Source organism: Somniosus microcephalus, chromosome 19 (assembly GCF_052327205.1).
Source record: "Somniosus microcephalus isolate GS21.2 chromosome 19, FLI_Smic_1.0, whole genome shotgun sequence".
NCBI classification, from domain to species: domain Eukaryota; kingdom Metazoa; phylum Chordata; class Chondrichthyes; order Squaliformes; family Somniosidae; genus Somniosus; species Somniosus microcephalus.
The window spans coordinates 2609375-2635271 of NC_141005.1; the positions used below are offsets into that span (position 1 = coordinate 2609375).

General features: G+C 49.9%; 1 protein-coding gene across 1 annotated transcript; it reads right to left on the bottom strand.

Annotated features, from left to right (window-relative positions):
• Nucleotides 1-3747: 3747 nt before the first annotated feature.
• LOC147103489 (uncharacterized) lies at nt 3748-7655 on the bottom strand. The gene is made up of 2 exons (XM_086011815.1): nt 4320-7655; nt 3748-4194 (listed from the first exon to the last, which is right to left on the bottom strand). Exon 1 carries the CDS (start codon nt 6490-6492, stop codon nt 5410-5412), a length of 1083 nt encoding a protein of 360 aa, XP_085867941.1. The 5' UTR covers nt 6493-7655; the 3' UTR covers nt 3748-4194; nt 4320-5409.
• Nucleotides 7656-25897: the final 18242 nt, after the last annotated feature.

Sequence of the window (25897 nt, forward strand, 5' to 3'; positions counted from 1 at the left end):
TCCACTTGGAGAGGCAAGGATTAATCGGGGATAGTCAGCATGGCTTTGCCAAGGGTAAATCATGTCTGACAAATCTGATTGAATTTTTCGAGGGGGTGACTAGGGGGGTGGATGAGGGAAATGCTGTGGATGTGGTTTACATGGACTTCAGTAAAGCTTTTGACAAAGTCCCGCATAGGAGACTGGTCAAGAAGGTAAGAGCCCATGGGATCCAGGGTGCCTTGGCGCGTTGGATCCTAAACTGGCTGAGTGGCAGGAGGCAGAGGGTGATGGTCGAAGGTTGCTTTTGTGACTGGAAGCCTGTGTCCAGTGGGGTACCTCAGGGATCGGTGCTGGGTCCCTTGTTGTTTGTGATCTACATAAATGATTTGGATGAGAATGTAAAAGGTATGATCAGTAAGTTCGCAGATGACACGAAAATTGGTGGGGTGGTAAATTGCGAGGAGGAAAGCCTCAGGCTACAGGACGATATAAACGGGTTGGTCAGATGGGCGGAAAAGTGGCAAATGGAATTTAACCCTGAAAAGTGCGAGGTGATGCATTTTGGACGGACAAATAAGGCAAGGGAATACACAATGAGTGGTAGGACCCTAGGAAGTACAGAGGGCCAGAGGGACCTTGGTGTACATGTACATAGATCCCTGAAGGCAGCGGAACAGGTAGATAAGGTGGTTAAAAAGGCATATGGGATACTTGCCTTCATTAGCTGAGGCATAGAATATAAGAGCAGGGAGGTTATGATGGAGCTGTACAAAACGCTGGTGAGGCCACAGCTGGAGTACTGTGTGCAGTTCTGGTCGCCTCACTATAGGAAGGATGTGATTTCTTTGGAGAGGGTGCAGAGAAGATTCACCAGGATGTTACCTGGGATGGAGCGCCTCAGCTATGAAGAAAGACTAAACAGGCTGGGGTTGTTTTCCTTGGAGCAAAGAAGGCTGAGGGGGGACCTGATTGAGGTGTACAAAATGATGAGGGGCATAGATAGGGTAGATAAAGAGGAACTTTTCCCCTTAGTAGGGGGGTCAATAACAAGGGGGCATAGATTCAGGGTAAGGGGCAGGAGATTTAGAGGGGATTTGAGGAGGAACTTTTTCACCCAGAGGGTGGTTGGAATGTGGAACTCAATGCCTAAAAGGGTGGTAGAGGCAGGAACCCTCACAACATTCAAGAAGCATTTGGATGAGCACTTGAAATGCCATTGCATACAAGGCTATGGACCAAATGCTGGAAAATGGGATTAGACTGGACAGGGATGGATGGGCGGCGCAGACACGATGGGCCGAAGGGCCTCTTTCTGTGCTGTAAAACTCTATGACTCTATGACTCTATTGTTCCATCGCTCTTTGCCATATCGCCGGAGCCGATGCTACTCCGAATACCAATCGATGATACTGGTAACGACCTTTGTGAGTGTTTATCGTGAGATACTTCCGAGAGGACTCTTCAACCTCCATCTGCAAATATGCTTGTGCTAGGTCAATTTTTGTAAAACGCTTCCCTCCAGACAGTGAGGCGAAGATGTCTTCTATCCTTGGAAGAGGATATTGTACTGTGTGAAGGACTGGGTTCACCATCACCTTGAAATCTCCACAGATGCGAATCTTCCTTGGCTCCCCGGACTTATTGCTTAACGTTTTCTTCATGACAGGAATGATGGGTGTCGCCCACTCGCTCCAGTCGACCTTAGACAACACGCCCGCCTTCTCCAGATTCTCCAGCTCTGCCTCGACGGCTGGGCGAATTGCATATGGTACCGGTCTTGCTTTGAAAAACTTGGGAACTGCATTCACTTCTATTTTTATCGAGGCGGTTACGCCTTTAAGCGTGACCAGTTCTTGTTGAAATACCTCTTTGGCGTTAGCTAAGATTGTTGACAATCATCCAGGAGTGACGTCTTCATCTTTTTTACCGTCCACCGTCATTGCATGAATGGAGTGCCAATCTAAGTTTATCTTCCTGATCCATTCCCGTCCCAATAACGGTGGTCCACCATTTGGCAGTATGTAGAGATACAATTTCCGTATTTTCTTGCCGTTGTATTCGACAGGCACCCTTATTTTTCCTCTGGGGTATACTTTTTGCCCCGTATACGTCGTCAAGATGATGGATGTCTCTCTCAAGGGTATGTGTGACAATAGCCACTCGTAGTCTCGTCGATTCATGACGGTTAGCGCTGATCCTGTATCCAATTCCATTTTAACTTGGGACCCTGCTATCGTGAGGGTGACCCAAATGGTTCGGTGATCCTCTTTTGCGATTACATTGTGAAGTTTGAGACAGCTTAGTCTCCTGTTCCCGGATTCACTATCGCTCATCTGGTCTTCGGAACTACGGTCCGTCATCTTTTGTACTTTCTTGTATGGTTCCTTAGTAGCCTTTTTGTTGTCGCTGGTCTTCTTCCCAGACCTGCAAACTCGTGCAATGTGTCCCATCTTCCCACATTGCCTGCATATTTTGTCTTTGGACCAGCAGTCCTTCTGGTCATGGTTAGTTCTGCCGCAGCGATAACATTTTGCAAATCCCCGTGTCATTTCGTGGATGCCGTATTCCTGTGGTTTTTGTTGAATTTCTGCAGCTCCCCTGGCTGCTGCTTCATACGATACTGCCACGCTGAAAGCCTTATCTAGCGTCAGCTCTTTCTCTGAGAGTAACTTCTTCTGTGTTCCTTCACTCAGGAGTCCACAGACAAATTTGTCCCGTAGGGTATCTGCCAGTCCTGCTCCGAACTGGCAGTGCTTTGATAGCTTGCGTAGTTCCATAAGATACTCAGCATTGCTCTCATCTTTGTGCTGAGTTCTCCTGTGGAATTTAAATCTTTCTGCTATCAACAGCGGTGCAGGGTTTAGGTGTTCCTGTAGGACAGCAACAATTTCGTTAAAACTCTTCGCCTTCGGTTTGGCTGGAGTAATCAGGTCCCGCAATAGGCCGTACGTTCTAGCGCCCATTAAGTTTAGCAATATCGATGCCTTTTTCTCCTCCGCTATTTCGTTTGCCTCGAAATATACCTCGACTCTTTCCACATACGTGGTCCAGTCCTCTATTGTATTATCAAAAGCAGTGATACAGCCAGTCTTCGGCATCTTGCAAATCTAAAATGGCACCTCCCGCGCTTTGCCTTCTTCCCCGATTTAACAAAATGGCGCCTCCCGCGCTTTGCCGTCTTCCCCGCTGATTAAGATGGCGCCTCCCGCGCTTTGCCTTCTTCCCCGCTGTTGTTAGCACTGCTTTCCACGGTTTCTTGCGCGTTTAATATATATATATATTTTTTTATTATTTTCCTGTCGTGGAACAACCCTGTGGGACTCTTGGCTCCCTCTTCGCGGGTCTATACGCAGCCCGGCTTCGTAGCACCGGCCGCGCCCTGTGTGCTCCACCCTCTCTCTCTCTTCTTCCCGACAACGCTGCTCGGCCCCGTTGCAAACCACCCGCTCGAGTTCGCGACCGCCGCAGCCCAGGAAGGATCAGTGCACTACCTGCCACCAGCCCGATTAGCTGAAGCACCGTCGACAGGAACCAGGCCCCGCATCCGACAGCTTCTCCAGCAATCTTCAACTCCGCAACACAGGGCGGATGCCCACGGTCGACGCCCGTTTCTACTGCCTCTTACTTTCTTTTCTTTCTGACCTCGACCTCTGCTCACTTCGCTATAGGAATGGATCCCAGGAGGTGGTGCAGACTGTAGGTAGGTTCGTATCTGCTCGTCGCCAGTATTACGTCCGTGAATGATTGAGACACGGACAGCAGGAGTGGAACAAAATAAGTCTTTACTGATGGAAGTCAATAGTGAAACTGAAAACAACAGAGGCTCACTAGCGCCTTTTATACAGGGGTGGTCACTGCCGGAACTGCAGTCTGAGACCAGTTATTCTATTAAAAGTACATACACAACAACAACCCTCCGAGATCTCTGCACTCCTCCAATTCTGGCCTCTTGCGCATTCCAGATTTTAATCGCTCCACCATTGGCGGCCGTGCCTTCAGCTGCCTGGGCCTGAAGCTCTGGGACTCTCTCCCTAAACTTCCGCCTCTCTACCTCCCTCTCTTCGATTAGAAAACAATCTGTATTCTTGAAGTGGGACAATGCCGATTGTGTGATTAATTAGGAAGTTTCGTGTCTCTGGATGAATATCGAATGAGCGGCTTCTGTAGCACTCGGCAGCTGGATGTCTGCTGTCAGCTGATGTCACTTAAGAACTTTGGTTGGGGGAAGAAAACGTCTTAAATTAGTATCAAAGAAATGGATATCTGAGAACCATATATTAATATAAATAAGCTTACATTGGTTTTGAGTTTTGAATTTTATTTGTTAAAATCCTTACATTGTATTGACACTTGAGTAATTTTCTCAACTTTATCGATGTTTGAATTTATTCATCCTGTGATGTGGGATTGTAAGATGTAGAACAGATTAGTAACAGGTCATAGTTAGGCTCCTTTCAGTTAGTAAAATGATTAAGCAGCTACAGGCCTAATGATCTGTGCACAAGGAAGCTTGTGTTTGGTGCATGGAGCTTAGCTAAGTTGTAAAAATATAAAATATAACACGAGTGCTTAAATCCCAGCAGTGAGGGAGTTTCCTGTCTCCACTCACACACAGCTCATTCTGCCAAGGATTTGAGTGTCAGTAATTAAATACTTTCACTGTCCAAAACTGTATTGATATCTGGGAACAGCTGAGGGGATTTTACTAGAGGTAAGTAACTCCATTAACCCATCGTTAGTTATTGTAAGATTACCAAATCACACAGTTTATATGTTTATAATATATAAAAAATCTTATATCTGCTTATACTTCCTGTCTGCAGCAATTCTCTTTTACTGTTACCTTTTTCCATTATAACATCTTACATCCACTTTTACATGCGTTTTACCATGTAAGCTCACCCTCTGATGGCCCAATCTGGCCACCGGGTAACCACGATTCTCCGAAGTTGCTTTCTGAACTTGTTTTTATCTGCCAATTCCCCCCTCGGCAACTGATAACAGAATTACATATTCCCACAATGACATGATCATGTTTATCAGTTGTTTTTTGTGTCCTTTAATCTTTCATTAAAGATCACTTGAAGGCCTAGTCTTGCCCCAAAAGCCTGGACATAGATTTGATATTTATGCTCAGGCCTGTGACTCTGTGAGCAGAATTTGGATTGTGCCGACTACCTAATTCCCCAGGCTGAGCCAGTGATATTGAGGCAACGGTTTCTTTACACTCAACTTTCTGCTTAATACTTTTCTTCAAATAAATTTGAGAAACAAGAGGGCACGTTTCCAACGCTCCCCCGAGTACAATTTATATCGAGTGCGTCTCCGTCAATGTGTGTCTGTGTGAAAGAGTGGAAAAAATGACAAAGTACGAATTACACATCTGTTGTAGCTTTTGTTTCTGTTCTGTGAACGTCAACAAATGTTTTAAATAGAGAGGGGAGAGAGAGAGGCAGAGAGAGAGAGACAGAGAGGGAGAGACAGAGAGTGAGGGCGAGAGAGAGAGAGAGAGAGAGAGGGCAAGAGAGAGAGACAGAGAGCGGGCGAGAGAGGCAGAGAGAGAGAGAGAGGGCGAGAGAGAGAGAGAGAGAGAGAGAGACAGTGAGAGAGAGAGAGGGTGAGAGAGAGACAGAGGGCGAGAGAGAGAGAGAGAGAGGGAGAGAGAGAGAGAGAGAGAGAGTGAGAGAGAAAGAGGGTGAGAGAGAGAGAGACAGAGAGAGAGTGAGAGAGAGAGAGGGTGAGAGAGAGAGAGAGAGGGCAAGAGAGAGAGAGAGAGAGGGTGAGAGAGAGAGAGACAGAGGGCGAGAGAGAGAGAGAGAGAGAGTGAGAGAGAGAAAGGGTGAGAGAGAGAGAGACAGAGGGCGAGAGAGAGAGAGAGAGAGGGTGAGAGACAGAGGGAGAGAGAGGGAGAGACAGAGGGAGAGAGAGGGACAGAGAGAGAGAGACAGAGAGGGAGAGAGAGGCAGAGAGGGAGAGAGAGGGTGAGAGACAGAGAGAGAGAGAGAGAGAGGGCGAGAGAGAGAGACAGAGAGAGAGTGAGAGAGAGAGAGGGTGAGAGAGAGAGAGAGAGAGGGCAAGAGAGAGCGAGAGAGAGAGAGACAGAGAGAGAGTGAGAGAGAGAGAAGGTGAGAGAGAGAGAGACAGAGGGCGAGAGAGAAAGAGAGAGAGACAGAGAGAGAGAGAGAGGGTGAGAGACAGAGAGAGAGAGAGAGGGCAAGAGAGAGAGGGCAAGAGAGAGAGAGAGAGAGGGTGAGAGACAGAGGGAGAGAGAGAGGGAGAGACAGAGGGAGAGAGAGAGACAGAGAGAGAGAGACAGAGAGGGAGAGAGAGGCAGAGAGGGAGAGAGAAAGGGTGAGAGACAGAGAGGGTGAGAGACAGAGGGAGAGAGAGAGGGTGAGAGAGAGAGAGAGGGCAAGAGAGAGAGAGGGTGAGAGAGAGAGAGGGCAAGAGAGAGAGACAGAGAGAGAGAGAGGGAGAGACAGAGAGATTGTCCATATAAATAACATCCATAGACACGCCCTTATCTATCACATTAGTGACCTCCTCAAAAAATTCAACTAGGTTAGTTAGTCATGACTTCCCCGTTGGAAACCCATGCTGCTGTCTCTGACCAGCTCATATTGTCCACGGTCGGGGATAGGAAGGGAACATGAGTGGTTGGGGGAGAGGATGGGAAGGGAGCCACTCAGGGCAACGTTTTCTCTGCAACCCCCACCCCAAATGCAGTTGGGTGGTTGCTTTTGCACCACCTACCGTCTGATAGGCAAGACAGACAGACAGACAGACAGACAGAAAGAGAGAAGCAGCAAAGGAGAGAGAGTCAAAAAGGAAAGTTAAAGGAAAGGAAGCAGGAAAGGAAAGCTGAGACGGAAGCAGGAGAGACATTCCTGTGTTCACACTTATAATGAAAACTGTTGATGTAAAGTTCTCAGGCTGTAATTACACCCTCTGCCCAGTGAAGGTGCTGCAGCGCCACCACTGGTGGGAGGGTGCAATTACAGTGTGACAAGTTTACATAGCCAGTTTCCATTCTAAATGTGGAGATAGGAATTCATAATGGAAATATAAAAATAAGGACAAAATGCATAACTTTACACTTTGTTTTGAGTACCTGTGTACGTGCCATGGGAAACCATAAGAAATAGGAGCAGGAGTCGGCCATTTGGCCCCTCGAGCCTGCTCCGCCATTCAATAAGATCATGGCTGATCTGATCTTGGCCTCAACTCCACTTTCCCGCTCTCTCCCCATAACCCTTGACCCCACTGTAGTTCAAATATCTGTCAATCTCTGCCTTGAATATATTCACTGACTCCGCCTCCACAGCTCTCTGGGGTAGAGAATTCCAAAGATTCACGACCCTCTGAGAAGAAATTCCTCCTCATCTCCGTTTTAAATGGGCGACCCCTTATTCTGAAATTATGCCCCTAGTTCTAGATTCCCCCACCAGGGGAAACATCCTCTCAGCATCCACCCTGTCAATCCCCCCTCAGAATCTTATATGTTTCAATAAGATCCCCTCTCATTCTTCTAAACTCCAATGTGTATAGGCCCAACCTGCTCAACCTTTCTTCATAAGAACATAAGAACATAAGAAGTAGGAGCAGGAGTAGGCCACATGGCCCCTCGGGCCTGCTCCGCCATTCAATAGGATCATGGCTGATCCGAATCTCGACTCACGTCCACTTCCCTGCCCGCTCCCCGTAACCCCTAATTCCCTTATCAGGAAACTGTCTACGTTTTAAATTTATTTAATGTCGCAGCTTCCACAGCTCTCTGGGGTAGCAAATTCCATAGATTTACTACCCTCTGAGTGAAGAAGTTTCTCCTCATCTCAGTTTTGAAAGGGCAGCCCCTTATTCTAAGATTATGCCCCCTAGTTCTATTCTCACCCATCAGTGGAAACATCCTCCCCGCATCCACCCGATCAAGCCCCCTCACAATCTTATATGTTTCAATAAGATCGCCTCTCATTCTTCTGAACTCCAATGAGTAGAGGCCCAACCTACTCAACCTTTCCTCATACGTCAACCCCTTCATCTCCGGAATCAACCGAGTGAACCTTCTCTGAACCGCCTCGAGAGCAAGTATATCTTTTCTTAAATATGGAAACCAAAACTGTACGCAGTATTCCAGGTGTGGTCTCCCCAGTACCCTGTATAACTGCAGCAAGACTTCCCTGTTTTTATACTCCATCCCCCTCGCAATAAAAGCCAAGATTCCATTGGCCTTCCTGATCACCTGCTGCACCTGCATACTAACTTTTTGTGTTTCATGCACCAGGACCCCCAGATCCCTTTGTACTGTAGCACTTTGCAGTTTCTCTCCATTTAGATAATAACTTGCTCTTTGATTTTTTCTGCCAAAGTGCATAACCTCACACTTTCCAATATTATACTCCATCTGCCAAATTTTTGCCCACTCACTTAACCTCTCTATATCCCTTTGCAGACTCTTTGTGTCCTCCTCACAACTTGCTTTCCCACCTATCTTTGTATCATCAGCAAATTTGGCAACAGTACACTCGGTCCCTTCATCCAAGTCATTAATATAGATTGTAAATAGTTGAGGCCCCGGCACTGATCCCTGTGGCACCCCACTAGTTACAGTTTGCCAACCTGAAAATGACCCATTTATCCCGACTTTTTTTTCTGTTAGTTAGCCAATCCTCTATCCATGCTAATATATTACCCCCAACCCTGTGAGCTCTTATCTTGTTATGTGACACCTTATCGAATGCCTTCTGGAAATCCAAATACACTACATCTACTGGTTCCCCTTTATCCACCCTGCTTGTTACATCCTCAAAGAACTCTAGTAAATTTGTCAAACACGATTTCCCTTTCATAAAACCATGTTGACTCTGCTTGATTGTATTATGATTTTCTATTACTTCCTTAATAATGGATTCCAGCATTTTCTGAATGACAGATGTTAGGCTAACTGGCCTATAGTTTCCTGCTTTCTGCCTTCCTCCTTTCTTGAGTAGGGGCGTAATATTTGCGGTTTTCCAATCTACTGGGACCTCTCCAGAATCCAGGGAATTTTGGTAGATTACAACCAACGCTTCCACTATCTCTGCAGCCACTTCTTTTAAGACCCTAGGATGTTGGCCATCAGGTCCAGGGGACTTGTCCACCTTTAGTCCCATTAGTTTGCCTAGCACTTTTTCTCCAGTGAAAGTGATTGTTTTAAGTCCCCCCCTCCCTATAACCCCTTGATTATCAATTTATTATTGGGATGCTTTTAGTGTCTTCTACCGTGAAGACTGATACAAAATATTTGTTCAAAGTCTCTGCCATTTCCCTGTTTCCCATTATTAATTCCCCACTCTCATCCTCTAAGGGACCAACGTTTACTTTAGCTACTCTCTTCCTTTTTATATACCTGTAAAAGCTCTTATTGTCTGTTTTTATAGTTTTTGCTAATTTTCTTTCATAATCTATCTTCTCCCTCTTTATTATTTTTTTAGTCATCTTTTGCTGGTTTCTAAAAATTTCCCAATCCTCTGGCCTATCACTAATCTTCACAACATTGTATGCCTTTTCTTTCAATTTGATACCATCCTTAACTTCCTTGGTTAGCCACGGATGGTTCATCCTTCTCATAGAGTCTTTCTTATTCACTGGAATAAATCTTTGCTGAGAGTTATGAAATATCTCCTTAAATGTCTGCCACTACTTATCTACTGTTTTACCCTTTAATCTATTTTCCCAGTCACTTTAGCCAACTCTGTCTTCATACCTTTGTAATTGCCTTTATTTAAGTTTAGGACACTAGTTTCAGACCCAAGTTTCTCACCCTCAAACTGAATTTAAAATTCTGTCATGCTATGATCACTCTTCCCTGGAGGATCCTTTACTATGAGATCATTAATTAATCCTGTCTCATTACACATTACCAGATCTAAAATAGCCTGCTCCCTGGTGGTTCCACAATGTATTGTTCTAAGAAACCATCCCGAAAACATTCTATGAACTTGTCCTCAAGGCTACCCTTGCCAATTTGATTTCTCCAATCTATATGAAGATTAAAATCGCCCATGATTATCACAGTACCTTTGTTACAAGCCCCTATTATTTCTTGATTTATACTCTGTCCTACAGTGTAGCTACTGTTTGGGGGCCTGTAGACCACGCCCACTAGTGACTTATTTCCCTTACTATTTCTTATCTCCACCCAAACTAATTCTACATCTTGATCTTCTGAGCCAGTATCATTTCTCACTACTTCACTGATCTCATCCTTTATTAACAGAGCTACCCCACCTCCTTTTCCTTTCTGCCTATCCTTCCGAAATGTCAAATACTCAACTAGTAGATCATAAAATATTAGCGGCTCTCAAATAACACATCACAGACGTTTGAATTGATCCTGTTTATTAATGGCCACGGCCCCTGTGATAAATAAACCGAAGGTACCAAATATCTAAACAGTCATTGTAAAACTTTTCCACATATTAAAGGGACACCTCTCATCATAGAAACATAGAAACATAGATGATAGGAGCAGGAGTAGGCCATTCGGCCCCTCGAGCCCGCTCTGCCATTCAATGAGATCATGGCTGATCATCCAAATTCAGTACCCTGTCCCTGCCTTCTCCCCATATCCCTTTAGACTTAAGAAATATATCTAACTCCTTCTTGAATATATTTAATGAATTGGCCTCCACTGCCTTCTGTGGTAGAGAATTCCATGTAAATCTTGACTTGGTATTGACTTGGATAGAGAACTGGTTGGCAGACAGAAAGCAAAGCGTTGGAATAAACGGCTCTTTTTCCGAGTGGCAGGCAGTGACTAGTGGGGTACCACAGGGATCGGTCCTTGGACCCCAGCTATTCACAATATATATTAATGATCTGGACGAGGGAACTAGATGTAATATCTCCAAGTTTGCAGACGACACAAAGCTGAGTGGGCTTGTGTGCTGTGAGGAGGATGCTGAGAAACTCCAGTATGATTTGGACAGGTTGGGTGATTGGGCAGAAGCATGGCAGATGCAATATAACGTGGATAAATGCGAGGTTATCCACTTTGGTGGCAAAAACAGGAAGGCAGATTATTATCTAAATGGCAATAGATTGGGAGAAGGGGAAGTGCAACGAGACCTGGGCATCCTTGTGCACCAGTCGCTGAAGGTAAGCATGCAGGTGCAGCAGGCGGTTAAGAAGGCAAATGGTATGTTGGCCTTCGTAGCGAAAGGGTTTGAGTACAGGAACAAGGATGTCTTGCTGCAGTTGTACAGGGCCTTGGTGAGGTCACATCTTGAGTATTGTGTGCAGTTTTGGTCGCCTTATCTGAGGAAGGATGCTCTTGCCATGGAAAGAGTGCAGCGAAGATTCACCAGGCTGATACCTGGGATGGCAGGAATGACGTATGAGGAGAGATTGGTCAATTGAGTTTGTACTCGCTGGAGTTTAGAAGAATGAGAGGGGATCTCATCGAAACTTATAAAATTCTAACAGGACTAGACAGACTAGATGCTGGAAGGATGTTCCAAATGGTCGGGGGGTCCAGAACCAGGGGTCACAGTCTAAGGATAAGGGGTAGGCCATTTAGGACAGAGATGAGGAGGAATTTCTTCACCCAGAGAGTGGTGAACCTGTGGAATTCTCTGCCAGAGAAGGCAGTAGAGGCCAATTCATTAAATATATTCAAGAAGGAGTTGGATATATTTCTTAAGACTAAAGGGATCTAGGGATATGGAGAGAAGGCAGGAACAGGGTACTGAATTTGGATGATCAGCCATGATCTTATTGAATGGCAGAGCAGGCTCGAGGGGCCGAATGGCCTACTCCTGCTCCTATCTTCTATGTTTCTATGTTTCTAAATCCATGTTGACTTTGTCCGATCCTGTCACTGTTTTCCAAGTGCTCTGCTATTACATCTTTTATAATGGACTCTAGCATTTTCCCCACGACCGATGTCAGGCTTACCGGTCTGTAATTCCCCATTTTCTCTCTCCCACCTTTTTTAAATAGTGGGATTACATTAGCTACCCTCCAAATCATGGGAACTGTGCCAGAGTATATAGAATTTTGGAAGATGACCAGCAATGCATCTACTATTTCTAGGGCCACTTCCTTAAGTACCCTAGGATGTAGATTATTATGTCCTGGGGATTTATCGGCCTTCAATCCCGTCAATTTCCCCAACAACATTTCCCTACAAATACTGATTTCATTCAGTTCCTCCCTCTCACTAGACCCTATGTTCCTCGACATCTCTGGGAGGTTATTTGTGTCCTCCTTTGTGAAGACAGAACCAAAGTATGTATTTAATTGGTCAGCTATTTCTTTGTTCCCCATTATAAATTCCCCTGATTCTGACTGCAAGGGACCTACGCTTGACTTCACCAATCTTTTTCTCTTCACATATCTATAGAAGCTTTTACGGTCAGTTTTTATGTTCCCTGCAAGGTTACTCTCATACTCTATTTTCCCCCTCTTAATGAATCCTTTTGTCCTCATTTGCTGAATCCTAAACTGCTCCCAATCCTCAGATTTGCTGCTTTTTCTGGCCAATTTATATGTCCTCTCTTTGGATCTTATACTATCCCTAATTTCCCTTGTTAGCCACGGTTGCACCACCATTTTTGTTTTATTTTTATGCCAGACAGGGATGAACAAATTCTGTAGTTCATCCATGCAATCTTTAAATGTTTGCCATTGCCTATCCACCATCAACCCTTTAAGTAACATTCCCCAATCCATCCTAGCCAACTTGCGCCTCATACCATCATAGTTTGCTTTATTTAAATTCAGGACCCTCGTCTCTGAGTCAACTACTTCAATCTCCCTCTTAATGAAGAATTCTATCATATCATGATCGCTCCTCCCCAAGGGGCCTCACACAACAAGATTGCTAATGAATCCTTTCTCATTACATAATACCCAGTCTAAGATGGCCTGATCTCCAGTTGGTTCCTTGACATATTGGTCCAGGAAACCATCCTGTATACACTCTAGGAATTCCTCCTCCACAGTATTGTTACTAATTTGGCTAGCCCAATCTATATGTAGATTAAAGTCACCCATGATAACTGCTGTGCCCTTATTGCACGCATCTCTAATTTCCTGTTTAATGCCATCCCCAACCTCAGCATTACTGTTTGGGGGTCTGTACACCACTCCCACTAACGTTTTCTGCCCCTTGGTATTTAGAGTCATAGGGTCATAGAGTCATACAGCACGGATAGAGGCCCTTCGGCCCATCGTGTCCGTGCCGGCCATCAAGCCCTGTCTAATCTAATCCCATATTCCAGCATTTGGTCCGTAGCCTTGTATGTTATGGCATTTCAAGTGCTCATCCAAATGCTTCTTAAATGTTGTGAGGGTTCCTGCCTCCACAACCCTTTCAGGCAGTGAGTTCCAGACTCCAACCACCCTCTGGGTGAAAAAGTTCTTTCTCAAATCCCCTCTAAACCTCCCGCCCTTTACCTTGAATCTATGCCCCCTAGTTATTGACCCTTCTACTAAGGGAAAAAGCACCTCAGTATCCATCCTATCTATGCCCCTCATAATTTTTTACACCTCAATCATGTCCCCCCTCAGCCTCCTCTGCTCCAAGGAAAACAAACCCAATCTGCCCAGTCTCTCTTCATAGCTGAAGCGCTCCAGCCCTGGTAACACCCTGGTGAATCTCCTCTGCACCCTCTCCAAAGCGATCACATCCTTCCTGTAGTGTGGCGACCAGAACTGCACACAGTATTCCAGCTGTGGCCTAACCAGTGTTTTATACAGCTCCATCATAACCTCCTTGCTCTTATATTCTATGCCTCGGCTAATGAAGGCAAGTATCCCATATGCCTTTTTTACCACCTTATCCACCTGTTCCGCCGCCTTCAGGGATCTGTGTACTTGCACACCCAGATCCCTCTGCCCCTCCGTCTTGCCGAGGGTCTTACCATTCATTGTGTATTCCCTTGCCTTGTTAGTCCCCCCAAAGTGCATCACCTCGCACTTTTCCGGGTTAAATTCCATTTGCCACTGTTCCGCCCATCTGACCAACCCATCGATATCGTCCTGCAGACTGAGGCTACCCTCCTCGCTATTTACCACCCTACCAATTTTAGTATCATCCGCGAACTTACTGATCATACCTTTTACATTCATACCCAAGTCATTAATGTAGACCACAAACAGCAAGGGACCCAGCACCGATCCCTGTGGCACCCTACTGGCCACAGGCTTCCAGTCACAAAAACAACCTTCGACCATCACCCTCTGCCTTCTGCCACTAAGCCAGTTTTGTATCCAATGTGCCAAGGCACCCTGGATTCCATGGGCTCTTACCTTCTTGACCAGTCTCCTGTGCGGGACTTTATCGAAGGCCTTACTGAAATCCATGTATACCACATCCACTGCGTTACCCTCATCCACACACCTAGTCACCCCCTCAAAAAATTCAATCAAATTAGTCAGACATGATCTTCCCTTGACAAAGCCATGTTGACTATCCCTGATTAATCCTTGTCTCTCCAAGTGGAGACTAATTTTGTCCCTCAGAATTTTTTCCAATAATTTTCCTACCACTGATGTTAGGCTCACTGGCCTGTAGTTCCCCGGTTTTTCCCTACTTCCCTTCTTGAATAATGGTACTACATTAGCGGTTCTCCAGTCCTCTGGCACATCCCCTGTGGCCAGAGAGGTCCTGAATATATGTGTTAGAGCCCCCGCAATCTCTTCCTTTGCCTCACACAGCAGCCTGGGATACATTTCATCCGGGCCTGGGGATTTATCCATTTTTAGGCCATCTAAAACCGCCAATACCTCCTCCCTCTCGATGTTAATATATTCGAGCATATCACAGTCCCCCCGCCCTATTTCTATGTCTACATTGTCCTCCTCCATAGTGAAAACAGATGCAAAAAATTCATTTAGAACCCCTCCTACATCTTCCGGCTCCACACACAGATTGCCACTTTTGTCCCTAATGGGCCCTATTTTTTCCCTAGTTATCCTCTTACCCTTAATATACTTATAAAACATCTTAGGATTTTCCTTTATTTTGCTCGCCAGTGTTATTTCATGGCCCCTCCTTGATCTCCTAATTTCTTTTTTAAGTATCCCCCTGCACTTTTTGTACTCCTCTAGGGCTTCCTCCGTCTTTAGCCTTTTGTATCTGCCAAAAGCCCTCCTTTTTTTTCTAATCCATTCTCGTATATCCCCTGACATCCAAGGTTCCCTGTGGTTTTTGGAACCACCCTTGACCTTTACGGGAACATGTTGCCATTGTATGATCTCAATCTCCCTTCTGAAAGCCTCCCATTGCTCCGATGCGGATTTTCCTACAAGTAGCTGATCCCAGTCCATTTTGGCCAGATCCTGCCTTATCCTATTAAAATCGGCCTTCCCCCAATTTAGAACCTTTATTTCCGGCCCATCCCTGTCTTTTTCCATGACCACCTTAAATCTCACCATATTATGGTCACTGTCACCAAAGTGCTCACCTACTAGCACTTTTTCCACTTGGCCGGCCACATTCCCTAGAATTAGGTCCAGTACCGCCCCCTCTCTTGTAGGACTTTCTACATGCTGGCTCAAAAAGCTCTCCTGGATGCACTTTAAGAATTCTACACCCTCTGAGCCTTTCACACTTTGACTATCCCAGTTAATATTGGGGAAGTTGAAATCCCCCATTATTATTACCCTATTATTTGCACATTCCTCTGAGATTTGCCTACATATCTGTTCCTCTATCTCCCCCTGACTGTTTGGAGGCCTATAGTACACTCCCAGCAAAGTGCTTGCCCCCTTTTTGTTTTTAAGCTCCACCCATATGGCCTCATTAGAGGAACCTGCTAATATATCATCCCTCCTTACAGCAGTAATTGACTCCTTAATTAATATTGCGACACCCCCTCCTCTTTTGCCTCCCCCTCTGTCTCTCCTGAAGATTCTGTACCCCGGAATATTGAGCTGCCAGTCTTGCCCCTCCCTCAACCATGTCTCCATGATAGCAACAATATCATACTCCCATGTGTTTATCAACACCTTCAGTTCATCCACCTTATTTGCAAGACTCCTTGCATTAAAATAGATGCCATCCAGCCTTGCCCTTGTATATTTGCCCTGTCTACCAAGCTGACTTGTTCTTTTCTCTATAATTGGCAGCACATCACCCCCTATTTCAGCTCCCCTCTGTATCCCATCCCCCTGCCAAGTTAGTTTAAACCCCCCCCAACAGTGCTAGCAAACCTCCCTGCAAGGATATTTGTCCCGCTCTGGTTCAGGTGCAACCCGTCCGACTTGTACAAGTCCCACCTTTCCCAGAAGCAGGCCCAGTGATCCAGGAAACTAAAACCCTCCCTCCGACACCAACTCTTCAGCCACGCATTCATCTGCACTATCCTCCTATTCCTATATTTCTCAGCTCTACCCATACAGATTCCGCATCATCAGAGCTAATATCCTTCCTTACTATTGTGTTAATCTCCTCTTTAACCAGCAGTGCTACCCCACCTCCTTTTCCCTTTTGCCTGTCCTTCCTGAATATTGAATACCCCTGGATGTTGAATTCCCAGCCTTGGTCACCCTGGAGCCATGTCACCGTAATCCCAATTATATCATATCCGTTTACATCTATTTGCGCAGCTAATTCATCCACCCATCAGGGGGAGAGGGAGGGGGAGAAAGGGTGAGGGGGTGAGAGAGAGAGAGGGAGGGGGACATAGTGGGAAAGAGGGGGAGAGAGAGGGGAAGAGGGAGGGGGCGAGGGGGAGGGGGAGAGGGAGAGAGGGAGGGGGAGAGAGGGAGGGGGATAGAGGGAGGGGGAGAGAGGGAGGGGGAGAGAGGGAGGGGAGAGAGGGAGGGGGAGAGAGGGAGGGGGAGAGAGGGAGGGGGAGAGAGGGAGGGGAGAGGGAGGAGAGAGAGAGAGGGGGAGAGAGGGAGGGGAGAGAGGGAGGGGAGAGAGGGAGGGGGAGAGAGAGAGAGGGAGGGGGAAAAAGAGGGAAAGAGGGGGAGAGAGAGGGTAAGAGGGAGGGGGAGAGGGGAGACAGAGGGGAAGAGGGGGAGAAGGAGATGGAGAGGAAGAGGGGGAGAGGAAGAGGGGGGAGAGGGGAGAGGGAGGGGGAAAGACGGGGAGAGAGGAGAGAGGGAGGGGGAGAGAGGGAGGGAGGAGGAGAGGGAGGGGGAGAGGGAGGGGGAGGAAGGGGGAGAGGGAGGGGGAGGGGGTGAGGGGGAGAGCGAGAGGAAGAGGGGGAGAGGGAGGGGGAGAGGGAGGGAGGGGGAGAGGGAGGGGAGAAAGGGGGAGAGGGAGGGGGAGAGAGGGGCGAGGGAGGGAGATGGGGAGAGGGGGAGTGGGGGAGAAGGGGACGGGGAGAGGGAGAGGAGAGGAGGAGAGGGAGGGGGAAAGGGGGCGATTTCCAGAGTGTGGGGTCCAGGCGGCTGAAGGCACAGCCACCAATGTGGAGCGAAGGGAAGAGGAACGGTGCATATGGTGACTGTAAATATGTTTTTATGGGATGGGTTTCTAGAACTTTCAGCAATGTTTGGAGGGTTGAGGCTGAGAGGGTCGATTAGAGCATTAATGAAGCCGGGCCTCAAGGTGGTGACACCGTTCACTCGGGTTTTGGTGGGGATGTGGGAGAGGTTGGTGGAACAGGCCAATCTCGCAAAAGTGGAAGAAAGCAGGTCTTGTTAAGAGAGTGGATGTGGGGGAGGAAGCTGGATTTGGACTGGAACAGAATAACCCCCGATTCAGGCTGAGATCGTCAGCTGGATATTTTGCTGCATTTTTCACTGGCTGTGAAAATCCTTTCTGGTGTAAAAAAAAAAGCAGTTTTTGTCGAGTAAACCTGTGTGAAATGACATTAGAGCTGTAATCAGACAGACATCTTTCTACATTAAACACACTATGTAAATACATATTGTTGTTAAAAGTTTATAACAAAGCTGGCACATGTTGGTAATGATTTCAGCCCAGTTTATTTCTGGAATGGGATGGAGTGGCTTTAAGAGACTCCCAGCTTCTGCACCAACACAACAAAAGAAAAAGAAAGACTTGCATTTATATAGCGCCTTTCACGACCACCGGACGTCTCAAAGCACTTTACAGCCAATGAAGTACTTTTGAACTGGAGTCACTGTTGTAATGTGGGAAATGTAGCAGCCAATTTGTGCACAGCAAGCTCCCACAAACAGCAATGTGATAATGACCAGATAATCTGTTTTTGTGATGTTGATTGAGGGATAAATATTGGCCAGGACACCGGGGAGAACTCCCCTGCTCTTCTCTGAATTGTGCCATGGGATCTTTTACGTCTGCAGAGGGATTATCACAGGAGGGATTATGAAACAAAATTTGAAACCGAGCCACATAAGATATTAGGACAGGTGACCAGAAGCTTGGTCAAAGAGGTCGGTTTTAAGGAGTGTCTTAAAAGAGGAGAAAGAGGTAGAGAGGTTTAGGGAGGGAATTTCCAGAGCTTAGGGCCCAGGCAGCTGAAGGCACGACCGCCAATGGTGGAGCGATTAAAATAAGGGATGCTCAAGAGGCCAGAATTGGAGGAGCGCAGATATCGTGGGGAGGTGTGGCACCTGGGATACAGTGTAACCGTGCACCGGGGATACAGTGTAACTGGGCACTGGGGATACAGTGTAACCGGGCACCGGGGATACAGTGTAACTGGGCATCTGGGATACAGTGTAACCGGGCACCGGGGATACAGTGTAACCGTGCACCGGGGATACAGTGTAACTGGGCACTGGGGATACAGTGTAACTGGGCACCGGGGATACAGTGTAACCGTGCACCGGGGATACAGTGTGCCCGGGCACTGGGGATACAGTGTAACCGGGCACCGGGGATACAGTGTAACCGGGCACTGGGGATACAGTGCAACCGGGCACTGGGGATACAGTGTAACCGGGCACTGGGGATACAGTGTAACCGGGCACCGGGGATACAGTGTAACCGAGCACCGGGGATACAGTGTAACTGGGCAACGGGGATACAGTGTAACCGGGCACTGGGGATACAGTGTAACCGGGCACCTGGGATACAGTGTAACCGGGCACTGGGGATACAGTGTAACCGGGCACCGGGGATACAGTGTAACCGGGCACCGGGGATACAGTGTAACCGGGCACTGGGGATACAGTGTAACCGGGCACCGGGGATACAGTGTAACCGGGCACTGGGGATACAGTGTAACTGGGCACTGGAGATACAGTGTAACTGGGCACTGGGGATACAGTGTAACCGGGCACTGGGGATAAAGTGTAACCGGGCACCGGGGATACAGTGTAACCGGGCACCGGGGATACAGTGTAACCGGGCACTGGGGATACAGTGTAACTGGGCACTGGGGATACAGTGTAACTGGGCACTGGGGATACAGTGTAACCTGGCACTGGGGATACAGTGTAACTGGACACCGGGGATACAGTGTAACCGGGCACCGGGGATACAGTGCAACCGGGCACCTCGGATACAGTGAAACCGGGCACTGGGGATACAGTGTAACCGGGCACCGGTGATACAGTGTAACCGGGCACTGGGGATACAGTGTAACCGGGCACCGGGGATACAGTGTAACCGGGCACCTGGGATACTGTGTAACCGGGCACTGGGGATACAGTGTAACTGGACACCGGGGATACAGTGTAACCGGGCACCGGGGATACAGTGTAACCGGGCACTGGGGATACAGTGTAACTGGGCACTGGGGATACAGTGTAAATGGGCACTGGGGATACAGTGTAACCGGGCACTGGGGATACAGTGTAACTGGACACCGGGGATACAGTGTAACCGGGCACCGGGGATACAGTGCAACCGGGCACCTGGGATACAGTGAAACCGGGCACTGGGGATACAGTGTAACTGGGCACCGGTGATACAGTGTAACCGGGCACTGGGGATACAGTGTAACCGGGCACCGGGGATACAGTGTAACCGGGCACCGGGGATACAGTGTAACCGGGCACCGGGGATACAGTGTAACCGGGCACTGGCGATACAGTGTAACCGGGCACTGGGGATACAGTGTAACCGGGCACTGGGGATACAGTGTAACCGGGCACTGGGGATACTGTGTAACCGGGCACCGGGGATACAGTGTAACCGGGCACCGGGGGAAACAGTGTAACCGGGCACTGGGGATACAGTGTAACCGGTCACCTGGGATACAGTGTAACCGGGCACTGGGGATACAGTGTAACCGGGCACCGGGGATACAGTGTAACCGGGCACCGGGGATACAGTGTAACCGGGCACCGGGGATACAGTGTAACCGGGCACCGGGGATACAGTGTAACCGGGCACCGGGGATACAGTGTAACCGGGCACTGGGGATACAGAGTAACCGGGCACTGGGGATACAGTGTAACTGGGCACTGGGGATACACTGTAACTGGGCACTGGGGATACAGTGTAACCGGGCACCTGGGATACAGTGTAACCGGGCAGCGGGGATACAGTGTAACCGGGCACTGGGGAGACAGTGTAACCGGGCACTGGGGATACAGTGTAACTGGGCACCGGGGATACAGTGTAACCGGGCACCTGGGGATACAGTGTAACCGGGCACTGGGGATACAGTGTAACCGGGCACCGGGGATACAGTGTAACCGGGCACTGGGGATACAGTGTAACCGGGCACTGGGGATACAGTGTAACCGGGCACTGGGGATACAGTGTAACTGGGCACCGGGGATACAGTGTAACCGGGCACTGGGGATACAGTGTAACCGGGCACCGGGGATACAGTGTAACCGGGCACTGGGGATACAGTGTAACCGGGCACTGGGGATACAGTGTAACCGGGCACCGGGGATACAGTGTAACTGGGCACTGGGGATACAGTGTAACCGGGCACTGGGGATACAGTGTAACCGGGCACCTGGGATACAGTGTAACCGGGCACCGGAGATACAGTGTAATCGGGCACCGGGGATACAGTGTAACCGGGCACCGGGGATACAGTGTAACCGGGCACCGGGGATACAGTGTAACCGGGCACCGGGGATACAGTGTAAACGGGTACTGGGGATACAGTGTAACCGGGCACCGGGGATACAGTGTAACCGGGCACTGGGGATACAGTGTAACCGGGCACCTGGGATAGAGTGTAACCGGGCACTGGGGATACAGTGTGACCAGGCACCTGGGATACAGTGTAACTGGGCACCGGGGATACAGTGTAACCGGGCACCGGGGATACAGTGTAACCGGGCACCGGGGATACAGTGTAACCAGGCACTGGGGATACAGTGTAACCGGGCACTGGGGATACAGTGTAACCGGGCACTGGGGATACAGTGTAACCGGGCACTGGGGATACAGTGTAACCGGACACTGGGGATACAGTGTAACCGGACACTGGAGATACAGTGTAACCGGGCACCGGGTATACAGTGTAACTGGGCACCGGGGATACAGTGTAACTGGGCACCGGGGATACAGTGTAACCGGGGACCGGGGATACAGTGTAACCAGGCACTGAGGATACAGTGTAACCGGGCACTGGGGATACAGTGTAAACGGGAACTGGGGATAAAGTGTAACTGGGCACCGGGGATACAGTGTAACCGGGCACTGGGGATACAGTGTAACCGGGCACTGGGGATACAGTGTAACCGGGCACTGGGGATACAGTGTAACCGGGCACCGGGGATACAGTGTAACTGGGCACTGGGGATACAGTGTAACTGGGCATTGGGGATACAGTGTAACCGGGCACTGGGGATACAGTGTAACTGGGCACTGGGGATACACTGTAACTGGGCACCGGTGATACAGTGTAACCGGGAACTGGGGATAAAGTGTAACTGGGCACCGGGGATACAGTGTAACCGGGCACTGGGGATACAGTGTAACCGGGCACCGGGGATACAGTGTAACCGGGCAATGGGGATACAGTGTAACCAGGCACCTGGGATACAGTGTAACCGGGCACTGGGGATACAGTGTAACCGGGCACTGGGGATACAGTGTAACCGGGCACCGGGGGTACAGTGTAACCGGGCACCGGGGATACAGTGTAACCGGGCACTGGGGATACAGTGTAACCGGGCACCGGGGATACAGCTTAACCGGGCACCGGGGATACAGTGTAACCGGGCACCGGGGATACAGTGTAACCGGGCACTGGGGATACAGTGTAAGCGGGCAGCGGGGATACAGTGCAACTGGGCACTGGGGTTACAGTGTAACTGGGCACTGGGGATACAGTGTAACCGGGCACTGGGGATACAGTGTAACCGGGCACCGGGGATACAGTGCAACTGGGCACTGGGGATACAGGGTAACCGGGCACTGGGGATACAGTGTAACCGGGCACTGGGGATACAGTGTAACCGGGCACTGGTGATACAGTGTAACTGGGCACTGGGGATACAGTGTAACCGGGCACCGGGGATACAGTGTAACCGGGCACTGGGGATACAGTGTAACCGGGCACCGGGGATACAGTGTAACCGGGCACTGGGGATACAGTGTAACCGGGCGCTGGGGATACAGTGTAACCGGGCACCGGGGATACAGTGTAACCGGGCACTGGGGATACAGTATAACCGGGCACTGGGGATACAGTGTAACCAGGCACCTGGGATACAGTGTAACCGGGCACCGGGGATACAGTGTAACCGGGCACCGGGGATACAGTGTAACCGGGCACTGGGGATACAGTGTAACCGGGCACTGGGGATACAGTGTAACCGGGCACTGGGGATACAGTGTAACTGGGCAACGGGGATACAGTGTAACCGGGCACCGGGGATACAGTGTAACCGGGCCCCGGGGATACAGTGTAACCAGGCACTGGGGATACAGTGTAACCGGGCACTGGAGATACAGTGTAACCGGGCACTGGGGATACAGTGTAACCGGGCACTGGGGATACAGTGTAACCGGGCACTGGGGATACAGTGTAACTGGGCAACGGGGATACAGTGTAACCGGGCACCGGGGATACAGTGTAACTGGGCACCGGGGATACAGTGTAACCAGGCACTGGGGATACAGTGTAACCGGGCACTGGAGATACAGTGTAACCGGGCACTGGGTATACAGTGTAACCGGGCACTGGGGATACAGTGTAACCGGGCACTGGGGATACAGTGCAATGGGGCACTGGGGATACAGTGTAACCGGGCACTGGGGATACAGTGTAACCGGGCACTGGGGATACAGTGTAACCGGGCACTGGGGATACAGTGTAACTGGGCAACGGGGATACAGTGTAACCGGGCACTGGAGATACAGTGTAACCGGGCACTGGGTATACAGTGTAACCGGGCACTGGGGATACAGTGTAACCGGGCACTGGGGATACAGTGTAACCGGGCACTGGGGATACAGTGTAACCAGGCACTGGGGATACAGTGTAACTGGGCAACGGGGATACAGTGTAACCGGGCACTGGGGATACAGTGTAACCGGGCACTGGGGATACAGTGTAACCGGGCACTGGGGATACAGTGTAACTGGGCAACGGGGATACAGTGTAACCGGGCACTGGGGATACAGTGTAACCGGGCACTGGGGATACAGTGTAACCGGGCACCGGGGATACAGTGTAACTGGGCACTGGAGATACAGTGTAACTGGGCACTGGGGATACAGTGTAACCGGGCACTGGGGATACAGTGAAACCGGACACTGGGGATACAGTGTAACTGGGCACCGGAGTTACAGTGTAACCGGGCACCGGGGATACAGTGTAACTGGGCACCGGGGATACGGTGTAACCGGGCACTGGGGATACAGTGTAACTGGACACCGGGGATACAGTGTAACCGGGCACCGGGGATACAGTGCAACCGGGCACCTGGGATACAGTGAAACCGGGCACTGGGGATACAGTGTAACTGGGCACCGGTGATACAGTGTAACCGGGCACTGGGGATACAATGTAACCGGGCACCGGGGATACAGTGTAACCGGGCACCGGGGATACAGTGTAACCGGGCACCGGGGATACAGTGTAACCGGGCACTGGCGATACAGTGTAACCGGGCACTGGGGATACAGTGTAACCGGGCACTGGGGATACAGTGTAACCGGGCACTGGGGATACTGTGTAACCGGGCACCGGGGATACAGTGTAACCGGGCACCGGGGAAACAGTGTAACCGGGCACTGGGGATACAGTGTAACCGGTCACCTGGGATACAGTGTAACCGGGCACTGGGGATACAGTGTAACCGGGCACCGGGGATACAGTGTAACCGGGCACCGGGGATACAGTGTAACCGGGCACCGGGGATACAGTGTAACCGGGCACCGGGGATACAGTGTAACCGGGCACTGGGGATACAGAGTAACCGGGCACTGGGGATACAGTGTAACTGGGCACTGGGGATACACTGTAACTGGGCACTGGGGATACAGTGTAACCGGGCACCTGGGATACAGTGTAACCGGGCAGCGGGGATACAGTGTAACCGGGCACTGGGGAGACAGTGTAACCGGGCACTGGGGATACAGTGTAACTGGGCACCGGGGATACAGTGTAACCGGGCACCTGGGGATACAGTGTAACCGGGCACTGGGGATACAGTGTAACCGGGCACCGGGGATACAGTGTAACCGGGCACTGGGGATACAGTGTAACCGGGCACTGGGGATACAGTGTAACCGGGCACTGGGGATACAGTGTAACTGGGCACCGGGGATACAGTGTAACCGGGCACTGGGGATACAGTGTAACCGGGCACCGGGGATACAGTGTAACCGGGCACTGGGGATACAGTGTAACCGGGCACTGGGGATACAGTGTAACCGGGCACCGGGGATACAGTGTAACTGGGCACTGGGGATACAGTGTAACCGGGCACTGGGGATACAGTGTAACCGGGCACCTGGGATACAGTGTAACCGGGCACCGGAGATACAGTGTAATCGGGCACCGGGGATACAGTGTAACCGGGCACCGGGGATACAGTGTAACCGGGCACCGGGGATACAGTGTAACCGGGCACCGGGGATACAGTGTAAACGGGTACTGGGGATACAGTGTAACCGGGCACCGGGGATACAGTGTAACCGGGCACTGGGGATACAGTGTAACCGGGCACCTGGGATAGAGTGTAACCGGGCACTGGGGATACAGTGTGACCAGGCACCTGGGATACAGTGTAACTGGGCACCGGGGATACAGTGTAACCGGGCACCGGGGATACAGTGTAACCGGGCACCGGGGATACAGTGTAACCAGGCACTGGGGATACAGTGTAACCGGGCACTGGGGATACAGTGTAACCGGGCACTGGGGATACAGTGTAACCGGGCACTGGGGATACAGTGTAACCGGACACTGGGGATACAGTGTAACCGGACACTGGAGATACAGTGTAACCGGGCACCGGGTATACAGTGTAACTGGGCACCGGGGATACAGTGTAACTGGGCACCGGGGATACAGTGTAACCGGGGACCGGGGATACAGTGTAACCAGGCACTGAGGATACAGTGTAACCGGGCACTGGGGATACAGTGTAAACGGGAACTGGGGATAAAGTGTAACTGGGCACCGGGGATACAGTGTAACCGGGCACTGGGGATACAGTGTAACCGGGCACTGGGGATACAGTGTAACCGGGCACTGGGGATACAGTGTAACCGGGCACCGGGGATACAGTGTAACTGGGCACTGGGGATACAGTGTAACTGGGCATTGGGGATACAGTGTAACCGGGCACTGGGGATACAGTGTAACTGGGCACTGGGGATACACTGTAACTGGGCACCGGTGATACAGTGTAACCGGGAACTGGGGATAAAGTGTAACTGGGCACCGGGGATACAGTGTAACCGGGCACTGGGGATACAGTGTAACCGGGCACCGGGGATACAGTGTAACCGGGCAATGGGGATACAGTGTAACCAGGCACCTGGGATACAGTGTAACCGGGCACTGGGGATACAGTGTAACCGGGCACTGGGGATACAGTGTAACCGGGCACCGGGGGT

Excerpts from the sequence above, each read along its gene's own strand:
- LOC147103489 (XM_086011815.1), bottom strand. The coding sequence starts at position 6,492 with ATGGATGTTATTTATATGGACAATCTCTCTGTCTCTCCCTCTCTCTCT.